The 15,629-nt window shown below is 48.8% G+C and overlaps 1 protein-coding gene across 3 annotated transcripts in view; it reads left to right on the forward strand.

Annotated features, from left to right (window-relative positions):
* The window catches only part of GRIA1 (glutamate ionotropic receptor AMPA type subunit 1), a 141,331-nt gene that overhangs the window by 70,119 nt on the left and 55,583 nt on the right, over nt 1-15,629 (forward strand). For all 3 annotated transcript variants that reach the window (XR_009454830.1, XM_006264269.4, XM_006264268.4), the window contains exons 3-5: nt 3,921-4,160; nt 5,369-5,553; nt 11,287-11,340. Coding sequence is in view for 2 of the 3 variants with exons in the window: in XM_006264269.4 (XP_006264331.2) it covers nt 3,921-4,160; nt 5,369-5,553; nt 11,287-11,340 (479 nt within the window). In the remaining variant the exon portion in view is untranslated. The remainder of the gene's footprint in view (nt 1-3,920; nt 4,161-5,368; nt 5,554-11,286; nt 11,341-15,629) is intronic.

Consider the following 15,629-nt stretch of genomic DNA (forward strand, 5'->3'; position numbering starts at 1 on the left):
GAGAACATAATGTGAACGAGGTTCTTTTCCAAAAGTTACTGACAATAAGGACGGGTAGTTCTTGCAGTCCTCTGCGGTGCAATCTGTTTCAGACGGTGGAATTGGAGTATCTCAGAACAGTGTAGGAGTGCTGAATGTACGTGATCAAGCCACAAGAGTGGGGAGAAAAAAATCCAGAAAAATAAAAGAGTAATTATCAGATCCAGTGAAATCATGGTCTGCTAAAAAAAAAAATATATAGCTAAACTCATTGCCTGGATTATTAATTGGAAATGATCTGTTCAACTAGACCAAGAATGTCACTTCAATCAGGCAGCGACTCTGACGGCCATTTCCCCAGGGATCCGATTCTGATTTCGCGGTATGTGAAATCGGATACCTCTGTTCATTAGGACCTGCGATCCAGCCTCATGGAAATGATTGGAAGCATATTTCCACCCACATCCATGACTTCCCTGTCAAAATGTGTCAGTCCCTTACTGGGGGACACTGTCTTCTTCAGCTCTTATCAATGCAGAGGTGTGTAGGATGTCGTCGTTCCCGTGAACTGCAGCAAAAGGCTGGGTGTTGTCACGCTTGAGTTACTAGATTTGGGAATGATGAGGTCCAAGTTTCCAGGGGGGGCTACAGATTTCCGGTGTGCTTTTTGGGCAATTCCTAAGCAATCAGGGTTTCAAAAGTGCTCTGCTCTCGTTTGCAACAGCTCAGCTGCCAGCGTGTTGAGGTCTGCTGAAAATCTGGCCCTTTTGTTCAAGCGGTTAAAGGAGCTCAGCTCTGAAATTGCGGCCCTTATGCTCTCTTGGCCTCGGGTCCCTCATGTGCCTTGAGCACTCTTGTTCTTTGAACGGCCCTCAAATTTCAAGCCATATTCCTTCAAGAATGGAGAACTCCTTGCTTCATGCTAGACCCAAACCTCTTGGCTCCATCCATCAGCTTCTGGGGAGGCGGGAGCTGGGATTCCTTCCAGTCCTTGCAGCGTTGTTGCTTAAGTACACCATAGACAAGGAGGGTGGAAGGGAGCTCAGGAGGTCACATCTAGTCCACCCCCTGCTCCAAGCAGGACCAGCCCCACCTACATCATCCCAGCCAAGGCTTTGTCTAGTCGGGTCTTAACTTCCAAGGATGGAGATTGCACCACCTCTCTGGGGAACCTGTTCTAGTGCTTCACCACCCTCCTAGTGGGTTTTTTTTCCCCCTAATATCCAACCTAAACCTCCCTTGCTGCAGCTTGAGCCCATTGCTCCTTGTCCTGCCATCTGCCCCCACTGAGACCAGCCCAGCTCCATCCTCTTTGCAATCCCCTGCAGGGAGCTGAAGGCTGCTATCAAATCCCACCTCGGTCTTCTCTTCTGCAGACTATATAAGCCCACTTCCCTCAGCCTCTTCTCACAAGTCATGTGCTCGAGCTTAAAGGACGAGCCGCAGTCCTTGCTGGGTCATTTTTGCATCCCTGGTGCGGGTTGCAACCCTTTTGCAGAGTCTAAGATGTTCCTTCACTCTGTTGGCAGCATGGCTCAAACTGTTCACTGGGCCAAACCCCAAGCTCCAGTTTCTGGCCGTGTCTGGACCTGGTCCAACCAGCAGTAATAGCGGCGACACGTGTTCTGGCCTCTGCCCTGAGCCTCGCCTTGCCAGTGCCTATCAGACAAGGGGTGTTAAACTAGTTGGTCTGATCCAGTCTGCCAACTGGCAGGCCATATGCGGGTGACTTGATTGCCCCTCCAGTCCCCGTTTGAAATTCGGGCAGTGAAGGGAACAAGTCTTTGAATAAAGACCCGCTAGGCCACGGGGAAGCTCGTGCTGAGACACCTGCTCCTTGCTGAGTCTGCAGAAGAGGCCATGCAGGCTGTTACCAGTTTAGGAGCAGATCAAGGGATTCCCAAGTAGTGTAGAAGGGCTTGCTAGGGGACCCCAAAATGTCACATCCAACTTTTCATCCTTCATGTCACATGGGGGGGATCCTAGAGCCTTGAGTCGGTGTAAATGTCACAGCCAAGAGTCCTTAGGAATGGAGTGACAATGAAAGGAAACGCTAGTGCCAGGAGTGGTGACACAGGGAAAATGCTGACATCGTCAGTGCCGCAGGCTTGGAGATTTATTGATAATAACTCAGGATGTGTCATAAACAGGAGTGATATTAAATGACTCTGACTGTATCAGGGACTGAGTTGTACAACCCACAGTGTGTGCTCCTCTCTCTGCCTTGCTGAAATCCCGAGGCATTTTTCCAGCAGCTCCCCCAAGCTCATTAAGCGCTCTCCCGAGGAGCCCGCGGTCCTGAGACAGGGATCTCGCTGCACAGCAGCACCAGCAGCTGCCGAGATCAGAAACAACGAGTGGCCTGATTGCCTGGCGTTGGCCCTGAGTACCCAGCTACACAGTGCTGCCAGGCCACAGTCACTGCTTCATGCCCTCCCTTGCCACCCCTAGGTAATGGGGTAACTGACTGTTCAGACCGTGCAAATCGGATGTTGAATTTGGGTCTGTCCGCAATGCCTTAAAACAATGTGAATAGGCTGAATCCTGCCCTTGTGACACTGTGCCCATCAGTGCCAATTGGATCCTCCATAAGAAGCCAAAGGCAGAGCCCGTGGTTCCTCCCACGAATGTCTCGTGACGTCTCGCCGTTTCATGACGTGCATCTAAACCACACGCACCGTGTACAAGCGCCCTTTGGTGATGAGGGGCTTATAGAGGGGTAACGTGGAAAAGAGGCAGTGGGCTAAGTTGGGGCAGGTCTGAGCAGAACAATGTTTCCCCACCTCCACGGCTGAAAGCAGCTCTTGAGGGATGCCAGGGAGCATGCTTCCCAGCCCAGGACTGCAGTTAGCAAAAGGGTAATAGTAGTTGTGGGTGCAAGGAGCTGCTGCTATAGTGGCTGATCCTATAGCAGCAATCACCCTCACTCTCTTCAGGGCTCCCCATAGCTCAGGGTGACTGTGGACATCCAGATCTTGGGTTCCCAGCTAGCTGGTGGCCAAGAAGTCATTGCTTCCTTCAGTGCCGTCGGCCACCAGTGGCCCGCGAAGCTCTGACGGGCAGTCTTGGGGGGTGGCTGTACCAGGAGGTGAAGGGAAATAGGTGTATTTTGATTCTGGATTGAAAATGGGTGGGTTGAAAAGGGATGTGCCGGAATCAGGCTGGTTGCTATGGGGAGGATGTGGGAGGATTCAGCCTGCAGAACTGCAGCTCGCTGCTTCCTTCGCTGACTCCGAAGCCGAGCAGGGCCGAAGAGGCCAGAGCCAGGCAGAGAGCCCACCCCATCGCATTGTTTTGTGGGTCTGTGGCATTTTAAGAAATGCTACATTCGTCCCTCAGGCTAGAAAAGGTCGGACAGCCCTGATCCATCAGATTCACTCCCTTACACACATACCACCCCAAGCCATCGTGCCGCCGTCGGTCCCCCAGTGTGTGCGAGAGCAGCCTTTTATGGTGAGAGATGCAACCCTTGTGCTCTTCTGCAGAGAGCGGCGCTGGTATTTTTTCCTCCCCTGGCATGGGTGGGCGGTTGAGGAGGAGGCAACTTCCACACAGGCTGACACCTCTGCCGCTCCGCGCCCGTCTGGCAGGGACTTGAACAGCGAGCAGCTGTCGCTCCATGCCCTCTGAGCCCGTGGGATTGAGCAGGACTGGGTTTTAAAACACTTGTGTTTTTTTTTTGTTTTTTTTTTTTCATTGTTCACAGCAACAGATAGCATCCCGGCAGAAGAAGCGTCTGCAAGAGAGCGGCAAGCTCTCGTTTGCTTGCACGCTAAGCCAAGGCAAGTTCACAGCTAGAAAGCAGGGGCACGGCATGGAAGGGCAGGGCCTCTGTGACTTCCTAGCTCCCTTATTTAATGGAGGGTAGGATGGTTGTGTGCTGAAAGACCAAATCTTCTCTCTCTGAGGCTCCTCTGACCATCTCCTTCTCTCCCCTCCAGTCTGTTCACAGTTTTCCAAGGGCGTTTATGCCATCTTTGGGTTTTACGAGAGGAGGACGGTCAACATGCTCACGTCCTTCTGCGGGGCCCTCCATGTCTGCTTCATCACGCCCAGCTTCCCTGTCGACACGTCCAACCAGTTTGTTCTCCAGCTACGCCCGGAGCTCCAGGAGGCCCTTATCAGTGTCATCGAGCACTACAGCTGGCAGAAATTCGTCTACATTTACGATGCCGACCGGGGTGAGTGGCGCGCCTACCAGGCGGGTTGGGAGGAGCGTGTGGTGCTGTTTCCCTCAGCAGGAACAAACAGCAGCAATGAATGGAAAATATTCCAAGTCCAAGGCACTCAGGCGTCAAACAGGGAAATGACTGAGATGCAATTCAATCATTGCACAGAGCCTAATTTTCAGAGAGCCTGCCCATGTGAATCTCATGTGGGCGAACATGTGCACATTAGGTGTGCAGGGCACAATGGTTGCACACCCAGGCATGGTATTTGTGTACCAGTTCTGGAAAGTCTTGGTGTTAAAGCAGACCACATCGCCAACTGAGCGAGATTCTGTGGACTAATTGTCTCATTATTGAATTTACTCTTTTTCTTTGGGTGGACAGACATTATCATCTGTTCTTTGGGAGGAGTGCTCTGTGGGTTGTAGCATGGGGGTTTCCAAGCCTCCATGTCCTCATCAACCAGCAAGAAAAACCACAGGAGGGCTGCAATGCAGACATGGGACCATGCAAAGAAGCACAAGCAAGGGCTTTTCACAGCATGCCCTAGAGCAAAGATGCCCCTGCCTGTTTCGTGGCAGCCGGGGTGGGAGGGAGTTCTGCTGGACTTCCCCATAGGACTTGTAGCAGCTGATACATGCCCATTTTATCCTCCCGTGATGCTGCATACACACATCTCCAAATGCAGGGCAAGGCATACAATGCTTGAGTGACCCCACAAATCAAAGAATTAAGATTTCTGAAGCAGTCTGAAGTCTCCGAGCAATAGGCAGCAGAGAGATGCAATGTATTCGCTCCTGTATTGATTGCTGTTGTTGAGAGAGAAAGAGAGAGAGAGACTCTCTGAATACAGGGGCTAATGGCTTGAATAGACTAAGAGTGTAAGAGGAAACGGTAACACTGAGCAACAAGGCCACAGCCAGGCAGCAGGACAACCACACAGCCCAGTTTATTGCCCCATTTATTGCACCGCTGCACACGATGGGTGGGTAGTTGCAGAGAAGGAGAGAGGGAATCCTGTTGTTTCATGATGGTAAGGGAGTAAGAGCAGAAGTTACTACTTATAGTCAAGGTGGATTTAGATGGCATGCTGGAGGCTTAAAACGTTACTAGGGCTTTGCTGTTTCACTCGCCCAGAAAGGGGGGAAATAAAGGCTGATGCATGAACTAATCCAAGGCTCTCACCCTGCTCCCCTCTTCCCCGTCTCTTCCCATCACAGGCTTGTCAGTCCTCCAGAGAGTGCTGGATACGGCGGCGGAGAAGAACTGGCAGGTGACAGCCGTCAACATCCTGACGACGACAGAGGAAGGATACAGGATGCTCTTCCAGGAGCTGGAGAAGAAGAAGGAAAGGCTGGTGGTGGTGGACTGCGAATCCGAGAGGCTGAACGCCATACTGGGCAAGGTGGTGCTGACAGCGGCTGCTTGGGGAGGGGGCTTGCACGTGCTATGGGTCTTCTGTGTCCCTCTGGGATAAGTCCTCTTCTCGCTCCTTGTATCCGAGATGCATTGTTAGGAGGCCTCTTCTGCGGGGTCAGCGTGTGAGCTCGGAGACATCTCGCCTTTATGGGATGAAAGACATGGTAGAGCTGGAGGAGGGCTAGGAGCTCCCTCTGGGTTTGCACCTTCACACTGTGCCTGTTCTGCAATATTTTTATTCTTTGGGTTAATTGCCTGGCTGCTTTATACAGAGCTCGTTATGTTGGCTGCCCCCCCCCCTCCCCTCCCCCCGGCGAGCTCGTCTGCAACCAGCTCCTAAGAGCTCTGTGCGCAGAAGATGTTACTTTTTCATTCTCTCTGCTCCCCATTTTTTTTTTTCAATGGGTCCGTGCCATGAACCCCATTGCCCCTCCGTGCCCCAGCTCTGACACTCGCCCTCTCACAGAAGAGGGCCATCAGCGAAGCTACCGCTCGGGCCCCCCACACCTGTGGGACTCGCCTTTCCACGTCCCCTACAAAGCCCCTGACACTGCCACGGCAGCTGGCGTGCGGTGACTGCTGCTTATCAGGCTCTGTATAATGGTCTTGCTGCTATCTTGTGCTTCTCACATATGTTTATTTGAAGCCACCTGCCACGTCTTGTCTCACACTTGGATGGTGAGCTGTCTAGGGCAAGAGTCATCTTTTCCATTAGATGCATGCACAGTGACTAGCATAATCAATCCTTGTCTGACGTCTCTAGGGGCTACTACAATAAAAATAATAGAGAAGAGATCAAAAGCTGACCTTAAATGAGGTCAGGGCTTATGAAAGGGGCCAGGTTAACTGTTCTGGCAAGCAAAATCTTTTGTTTAACCACTGAGTAGCCAGAAAATGAAGTGCTGCTTCACATGCCCTAGCCAATGGCATCTGGCTTGAGCCTTATGGGATGCAGCACATTGGAAACCTGGGGTTTTATATTTGACACGCACTTCAGATGATCTTGTAGCATTTTTCCCTCCTTGCAGAGGTCCTTTTTCAAAGCATGTATCTGATTTTTAATCCATAGTGATGGACTGGTCTGGCCATTTTTTTTATCACTGCAGGAAAAACACTGTCTTCTCTTCTAAAAACTGGTTTAGCTAATAGATAAGAAGCCCTTCTATTTAAATGTTTTATAGCTTGCTGAAGGGAAGGAGCAAAATCCTTTTGATTTGCAACCACTTGGAAATATCAAGGTGTTTACCTTTTTTAAAAAAGGGCTCATAAATGGGGGGAAGAAATACATAATGCCAACTTCCTTCCACATGGTCCTGCATTATAGCAAGAGTCTTCAAGGGTTTTGAAAATATGTATTCCTCAATCCATACTTTCAGGAGGGCTAAGATTATTTTTCATGCTGAGACTTGTGAAAGTTTTAACTTTCATTTGTTTTTAGGCTTTGCTCTCTATTTTATGAAATGCCATGAGAAAAGGGATTTTGGGTAGACACAGTCACCCCACGGAAACCTGCTTGACTTCTCAATGGAGAATTTCTCCTCTCCTCCCCCAGCCCAGTTTCTTCTCATCCTGCTTCCCAGCCCTAGCCAAGGTGCTCTCAGCAGCCGTATGATTTCATTTGCAACCGAAACGGCCACTGCTGGCAGGAGGTTCAGAAACGGTACCTTTTGTAACAATGCCAATAGAAACAAAAGCTGTGCTTGGTGAGATGAAGTCCCTAGAGTGAGATTTTCAAGAGCTCACCCGCCAGCCTGCTGTGCATGCTTTTGCAAACTGGCCTGCACAGTTAAGTGGTTATAGGGGAACTGAATGCCTGGAAGTCGGAAGAGGGGTGCAGACCCCTTTTATCTGATAAGGCAGCTGTGCTTCTGGGTACAGATGTTCGCCGCTCTTTTATACAGGAAAATATTCCATCCTTCCTAGCAGCACTTCAGCTGTCCTAATCCTGAGACAATAAGAAGACAAGAGGTGGTGCACGGGGCGGGCCCAGAGCCACCCAGTCTCCAGTCTCTGTCAATGGTCTCCCTATAGACTCACAGAAAAGGCGGGCGGAAGAGACCTCAGGAGGTCACATTGAGTCCAGCCCTTTGCTGCAAGCAGGACCAGCCCCAACTGCATCATCCCAGCCAGTCCTCCACAGAGATTTCTCTAAGCCCTTTCCGAACTTGGTTATATTCCTGGCAATCCCTGCAGCAGTGACTTCCACATGTGTAAGCAAGCACTTCCTTTGCCTTTTAAACCTCCCACCTGATTAATGAAATGCCCCCAGAAAGCCCTGCCAGCGCATTTTAATCCAGACCTGCAATGCCCCGGGCTAAAGATGCACTAACCATGCAGTTGGTCGGTGGTTCGCAGGGGCTCGGATAGCACTAAACAAACCCCCACGTAGACCCAGGTCGGCAGCTGGACGGGTTAGCTCGCTGCACCATGCAGCCCAGTGGACAGCTATCGGCCCTTGTGCTCCCGTCTGCTCCTTTTTATCTACGTGACATGTCCAGAGATGCGCTTTGGCTTCTCGGGGACGTTTCAGCACATTCTTCTTCGCTGACAAGCCTGTCACTGTCACTTGGTGGCTGTGAATTTTTGCTCCCCGTGGAATAGAAAAGCCGAAGACCGCCATAGGACATTAGTCACTCAGGCATACACGCAGATGCTTGCCATCTTCCTCGCTTCTTCTCCGACACCGAGCGCAAGTAATTGCGCCCGACTTTCAAGTTGCTACGCCTGAGTTCATCTGACCTCGCTTCCAAAATTCATCTTCATCTAAGGGTTAAAGGGATGTGGGAAACCAACCTGCTTCCCATTTCGGAGTTTTCTTTCGCCCCCTGTCAGAGGGGCATCATTTCTCTCTGCTGAGGCAGCTATCTTTTAGGAGCTAGCCCCACTGGCTGGTGGCAAAATATCCACTGAGCCATACTGCGTTGTCTTAATGGGATAAATAAGTGGTAGGTGGCATCCCATCAAAGCACTGTATTGTTTCTTCCCTGTTGCTCATTAAAATGAATAATGGGAAACTTCCCTTCTCTGCTGCTTTGCTCTCAGAGAGGATTTCTTGCTAACAGATGTCAAACTCTGCCCATTAGGAAGTGGGTAATGAAACCTGCCTAGTCCAAGCGAGGTATCAGCATGCAGCCCAGCACTGCCTCTTCCCATGTTCAGATGAAGTGATAAATGCGATTATACCCTCAGCTTGCCACCTCCATCCAAAAGCATTAGAATGGAGCGAGGATTTTGAAATAAATTAAGATAGCAAAAAAAAAACCAGTAGCAGGAGTCATCATCCAGGGAAAGGCGGTCTCCATTTGGTTGGCGCTGATGCCCGATAAAGTAGCCAAGGGGAGTTTGGGTGCAAGGAACTGGTGACATCTGTTCCCGCATGGTAGTAGATCAGAGATCGTGGTCATCCTGAGGCCTCTGATGTTTTCTCGGTACATTTGGGGGCTTGATGAATAGGTGGGGTCTCAAGTGACAATGTGGGAAGGGTCAGAGAGTTGTACCCGTTGTTCCCCAAATGCATCCCTGGAAGAGCTCCAGCCAGAAGCCCTCCGTCAATCGGCATGCAGTGCAAGCTGCAGAGCCGAGTTTTCCACGAGGGACCACTCCGGCCTGGAGACGTTCCAGCTTTACCTACATCACTCGTATCTAATGATCCCCCCAGGAGAATGGTGAGGCATGAAAAGGTCTTGGCGCCGAACTTACTTGTACCAAAAAGCGCTAACAGATGTATTCTGCAGAGGAGCTAATTGAGGCACGGATTTTAGCATAGGGAGTCAGAAAGGTTTTAATATATACACTTGAGCACTTGAGCTGGGCAAAGGTAAAGCAGATGAATCAGTTGCTCAGGAACAAGTGTCTGATAATTAGAAACCCATTTGGTAATGATGATAATGGCTGGGATCTTTCTGGCTTTCCTTCGCCGTCTTGCAGATGTCACTTGGGCTTTGGCAGTTCTGCTGGCAATTCAAAATCTGTTTGCAGCACCGCAGAGATAAGGTGTGGTCTAGCCTGCTAAAAAGCCGAATGCAAATAGCGCATTCCCCTCAATAATGGGCAACTCGCCTGAATTTTTACTCACAGGATTTTTTTTTTTCCTTTACCTGGTTTGGCTCCTAGCTGGGTAATACCTGGCCTTAGCAACGTAGTAAGAATTTGAATCCACTGATGGAAATGAGTGGGAAGAGATTTTAATGGAAACATGGGGTGGGCAGAAGTGCCGTGATTGAAACGGTACAGCTGGACTCTGTCCCCCAACAAGGCTCGTTTGCTCCCACGAGGACAATGGAAATATTTTGACAGATAAAGGAAACCTGAAAAATTACGGGCCTTGAAGCAATGATACCTATAGAGAAGCGCTCAAACCCAAGGATCAACGAAGAAAGACCATGTCTCTAGGGGCACCGTGAATATAGAAATACAACTGCAATCCATATCTTAGGGGAAGCATCCACTGAGCAGCACTGATTTAGGGTGGCTTTGCCGTGGGGCTGGTAGATATTACCCACCCTCGAGCAGCGGTCCTCAACCTTTTGCACCTTGCATCCCACCAACCATTTTGTCAAAAAAAACCAACCCGGTCCCACCATGATAAAAACAAACCCCCGTTTTTTCCAAGAAGTATATTTTTACATTCACGTGCGTTTTAGTATTATATTAATCATTAGTGGACATTTTAAGGTGGGAAAAGTCCCACCTAAGCGACCTTCGAGTCCAAATGTTAGGCCCCAGCTCAAGTCTGGGTTCGTGCCCGGTATGCAAAGGCCAATAAAGATACCAGGGGTGAAAGTATAAAAAAGATTTATTGCTAGCAATCAAAGGTGCAAGCGGAATAGTTTCACAGAACAAGCACAGCAGATATGCAATACTGAGCCCCTTATATACAAGAGATTGAATCTTCATAAGCATCCTTGTTTGCTAATTGGTTATAAAGGAGTGACGCAAGGAGTTCTTTACTGAGCATGTCTCTATACCTGTGTTTTAGCTATGTATCTCATTAACATACATATATGTTTCATTAGCATATATCTTCCCCGCCTAGGGGTGTGATTTTTAGTATTTTAATAAGCTCTTTGTCCCAGTACCTCTGATTCTGTTTTTGTTTTCAAGCTTCCTCTATCTAAGACTGTCTGCTCCTTATCATTGCAGATGGGCATTCGTCACATAACATTCACTTTTGCTTAGGCTTTGCATAGTAGTTTCTAGGTCGAACCTTACACAAACACTGCCCGAGAGCGCTAAAGGAAGTGGCCTAAAGTAACGTCGGTCTGAGCTTTGCTGCATTTACCATGACGTGAAAGTGTGGGTGCTTTGAATTGTACAACCCGAGAATATATTTGAAGTCGTGCTCGGTGATTTCATTACGCTGTTCAGATAACGGGCTCCCTCTGGTGATCCTTCCTTTTTGGAGGCAACCAGAATACATCTGGCCCTGTAGATAAAAGGTACCCATTCTTCTCCAAAACCCACAGGACATATTTTAACTTGAATACTTTGTGGTCTCCCTGCCTCTGGGATGCAGCGGGTTAAAGGGGTTTTGCTTAACTTTTTTTCTAGCTGTTTTTTTGTTTTTTTCCCAGTCTTTTTCACTCTCCAGGCAAACTATGTCCTTGAACTAGCCAGGAAAATGAATTGCACGGGGGAGGAGACAAACAGCTGGGTTGCGCTCCCTGCACCTGTCCTTCCACCAGGCCCCAAATAAAACCTTTTGTTTTTGACATTGCAGATCATCAAGCTTGAAAAAAATGGGAATGGCTACCACTACATCCTGGCGAACTTGGTGAGTTGGGCGCTGCTCATTTCACATCTTTGTGGGATGATGGCTTGAGGGTTTCTGATTGCCAAACTTCACGCCAATGGAGAGGGTTAGATTAAAAGTCATCAAAACTGCAGCCCTTTATCCCTGCGCTGCAAAGGGAAAAGCCGAAGCACAGGCTTCCCTGCGCTGCTCTGGCGGCACGTGCCAGCCCTGATCTGGGGAGAGGCTCTCCAGGACATGACCATCGTTTCATCTCCAGACCGATTTGCTCTTTGCCAAGCTGAAGGCGAATTGTGAGAGCAGTATTTGTGTCATGGGCACCTGGATCCCAGATCCAGACCTCCCACGGCATTTCATCGAGGCCACCAAGCAGCTGTCAGCTGGTGCTAATCTCTCATTCTCCACCAGCCTGAACGTCCGTTGAATTTGTGAACCGTAATTAAAGTGTTGCATGTCCCGTTAGCACAGTCCTGGCAGCAGACACGTGCAAATGGCAGCGTGTGGGATCCCCCTGAGCCTTCCAGTAACCTGGAGCTATATGAGCTGTCCTGTAACCTTGTGGTACGCACGGGCTGGGTGAAGAAGGCTCTTGTGTCCAAGGATAGGACTTGGGGGTGACCATTGCTAAGTATTTCCTGGGCTCTGAGAGGCCAGACGTGCCCCAAAGACTTCTGGGTGTCACAGTATTACCACGTGCCCCAGGTGTAGGGCACATACAGTTTCCCTCCCTTACCCATTTTTAATGGTACTTTTTCCCCTCCTGCAGCTTTTTGTCTCAGAAGGTAGCATCAGCCCCCTAATAATTAAACGTTAAACTACCAATTAATCAAACGTGAACTGCCATTTCTTTTTCCAGTCCCAAGATAACACTATAATTTGCAAGGCAAAAATGGCCACATAATTATCCCGCTCCAGCCCGGTACTGACCTTGTGCCATTGCATTCAATGGCTACGGTACAATGAGAGAGTTTAACATGTTAACGGTCTGCAACGTGTAAGCTTTTAGAGAAGTGGCGTGTATTCAGTACTGTGCTTTATCTATTAATTGTGTTTCAAAGGAAACTATTTCATTGGGCCCCTGGCCTGCTAGCATTTCCTGGTGGCTTTTATGCTCAGCGAGGTACACTGGACTCCGCACCTGCATATGCAAAGGGCCAAGTGGGGATAATATCACCTACCTGCCTTGCACGGTTGTCGTAAGGCTGTGCATGTGTGTGCGCATTTAAGATTGTGAAGCACTCCCATGAAGGCACGAGGGTCCTGCAGAGATACTATAGATAGATGGATATAGATGGAAAATATTCCCCATTTCCCTCTCACCCTCATGCTAGGTCTCTCTCTCTCTCTCCGGCTGACTGAGACAACAGTCTGACTCTCTCGTCTGCTTTCTCAGCCTCTGTGCAAGGGCCAAGGGGATGATGCTGGCAAGGAGCAGGCTGCTTCCTCAGCCAACACATACCATAAATAATTAATAGCGATGAAAAGGCTCCCGGGGCTTTCAGCTTTCTGAGGACAGGTTCAGCTTCTCGGGGGCTGGTTTGCCGTGGTGGTTTGCCGCAGGCGCTGTGTCCTCCTGAGTTCTTGAGCGTGAGGCTGGAGTCCAAAAGGTGAACGTCGTGCTCTGGGGGGGTGCATTTTTATTTTTTAGGGAGGGCAGAAATTAGCAGAACTACCTTCTGACCACATCTACACGTTCATTAATGTGCAGTAGTTACTGGGGTGTATTTGGCAGCCGCGCTGGTCTCAGACAAAAAAAATGCAAAACTGTAGAGGTTCAGAGATGATACCTTTTATTAGACCAACTGAGAAATTGCAAAAAATGTATCTGATGAAGAGTGTGAGTGGCCAAAATCGTGCAGATTTTTTTTTTTTTTTTTTTTTTTTTGCAACTTCTGTTGGTCAAATAAAAGATATCTCTGAGCCAAGAGATCTACATTTTTGCAGTAGTTACGGTGTATTTACTTGCTTAAATGCACAGTAACCAGAGATGCACCGGAGAACACCTTCTTAGTGATGCTACTGCATAGTAGCCCAATAATACTGCGCAGTAGCCTATTAGCACTGCCCGTGCTGTGACTTGCTACTACACAGTGTTATTAGGCTACTGCGCATTAAACGGCTCATGTAAACACAGCCTCTGATACGCTGAGCTGGAGCAAGGACTCAGTGGCAAACAGCATCATTTCAAAACCAGTTTCTCCAAATGTCCCTAGGGACTTTGGCACAGAAAATAGGTAATAGAGGGGGAAATACAATAAATGGACACTTGGGAACTTGAAAACCATAGCAGTGGTGGAGCATTTGTAAAACAAGGGTAAGAAGAGATCCCTATTGAAGAGCAAATCTCCTCCAGGCAAGGATAGTATCATAGAGCAGGGCTGTCCAGAGCTCATCTAGAGTCCTTCCAAGGCAGGAGATGCTCTGTGGATCTGCCCAGGGCTAATCAGGGTACCAGGCACTGTCTGCAGAAGAGATGGCATGGCAGAGCAGGGAAAACATCTTGGTACAGCCTTTTTGCACTTGAGTTCGCTGGCAGGAATATTCATGGAAATAGCAGAGTTTAACCAAACACTAGGGACTATTTATGGAAAACAAGCATGATGCCCTTGGTTCTGCCCATTTCACCAGAGACCCAATAAGCACCATGCTCCTCAAGCATGTGGGACATACTGTACATGCATGATCGCACGTGTGATTGCCTGGTGCAATCTGCACGTGTGCTCACACCTGTGATTGTAGGTGCATCCTTCATATATGATGAGCATTTGCATCGTGCTCATCCAATCATTAAGGAGAAATATGACATAACATGTGACTTGCAGGCCAAGTCAAAATGGCTTAGAGGTAGTGCGGTGAATCAGAGCCCTAGTGTTGTACAAGTGCCTTAACCCACCACTTTTGCGATATATCCACAGGGTGAAAGGTGTTTGCATGGAAACCCTCAGGGACATTTTGCATAATAAATGAATCCATGGGCAGCAGACCATTGACACCAGAAAACGAGCTGATTTGACCCAATACTTACTTGCCCTTTCCTCACTGTTTTTTAAAGCAGCCCTGAGTGCTGAGTTCAATTTTACCAGCGCTGGCAAATGACAGCTGGTGCTTTCAGAGCAGGAACATCATTGCTGCCCTGCAAAATGCGCGTGGCCTGATGAGAAAATAACTTTTTCTTTCATGTCTTCACAAAGAAAGCAAAACTTTCTGCATCTTGGCAGGGCTGCGAAAGCCTGATCCTGAGCATGCATAAAAATGCAGCATCTGGAACAGTGCACACTGGCCGAGGAACCGGCCCAATATCCTGTCAGGTTTGCCAGCAGAAAGCGTTTGGGGATTATATATTTCTTTCTTTGAGATCAAAAAAGCATGGCAAGGAGAAGCACTGCTTGTTTTCTGGGCCCTGTTTTGCTGAAGCTTTGTTCTCTGCCTGAGCAGCAGCAGCTTCCAAAGCCACGAAAAGAAAGGCACAGTCAATTCTATCAGAGGGAGCAAGCTTAGAAACCTCTGGGATTTATTTCTTTTGAAGTCGCTAACTTTTCCCTTAACCTTGGCTTCATGTTTCTGTGCATCTGATGCAAGCGATTTTAGGCTGGCTCCTATCAGTGGTGGAGAGAACATCAGGTCTCTGTCAGGCAGAGGGGATCTTCATCTAAAAATAAGCGACATTTGTGTGATCTCTCTTAAAAGGTAAAGCATTAGGGACAGCTGCCACCAAGAGTGTTAATCCTCTTCTGCGCCCGCTGAGTGTAAGCCCAGGCGTTTCCCTTAGAAGCCGCTCTGGCTTGGAAATGAAGACTTGAGCACACGAGATGGGTGATCTCAAAGCGACGGGGTGAGGGAAAGCAAAATTTCCTCACCAGTTCTGTAGCTTAGCAAAAGTAAAGCTTTTTCCTCCCGCTGCTACCTCTGTGTATGTCAGGGCTGAGTTCGGGAGCATACTTTTCCAGATACAGAGACCTGCCATCTCTGCATGATATATCATGTATTCCCTATTTCCTTATGGAAGGGTGATCGTGCCCGAAAACTTGCAAAGAACGTTTTTTCCAACTTCTCAGTTGGTCTCATAAAAGATATCACATCTACCCAATGAACCTTGCCTTAGACTAACCCAGCTACAACCAAATGGCCATTTGTAGTGGGGGCAGTGATACGGTTTGGACACCCCTTATGGCCATTTGTAGTGAGGGTAGTGATACGGTTTGGACATCCCTTATGGCCATCTGTAGTGAGGGTAGTGATACGGTTTGGACATCCCTTATGGCCATCTGTAGTGAGGGCAGTGATATGGTTTGGACATCCATACAGTGCAA

The sequence above is a fragment of the Alligator mississippiensis genome, chromosome 9, assembly GCF_030867095.1.
Source record: "Alligator mississippiensis isolate rAllMis1 chromosome 9, rAllMis1, whole genome shotgun sequence".
Taxonomy (NCBI): Eukaryota; Metazoa; Chordata; order Crocodylia; family Alligatoridae; genus Alligator; species Alligator mississippiensis.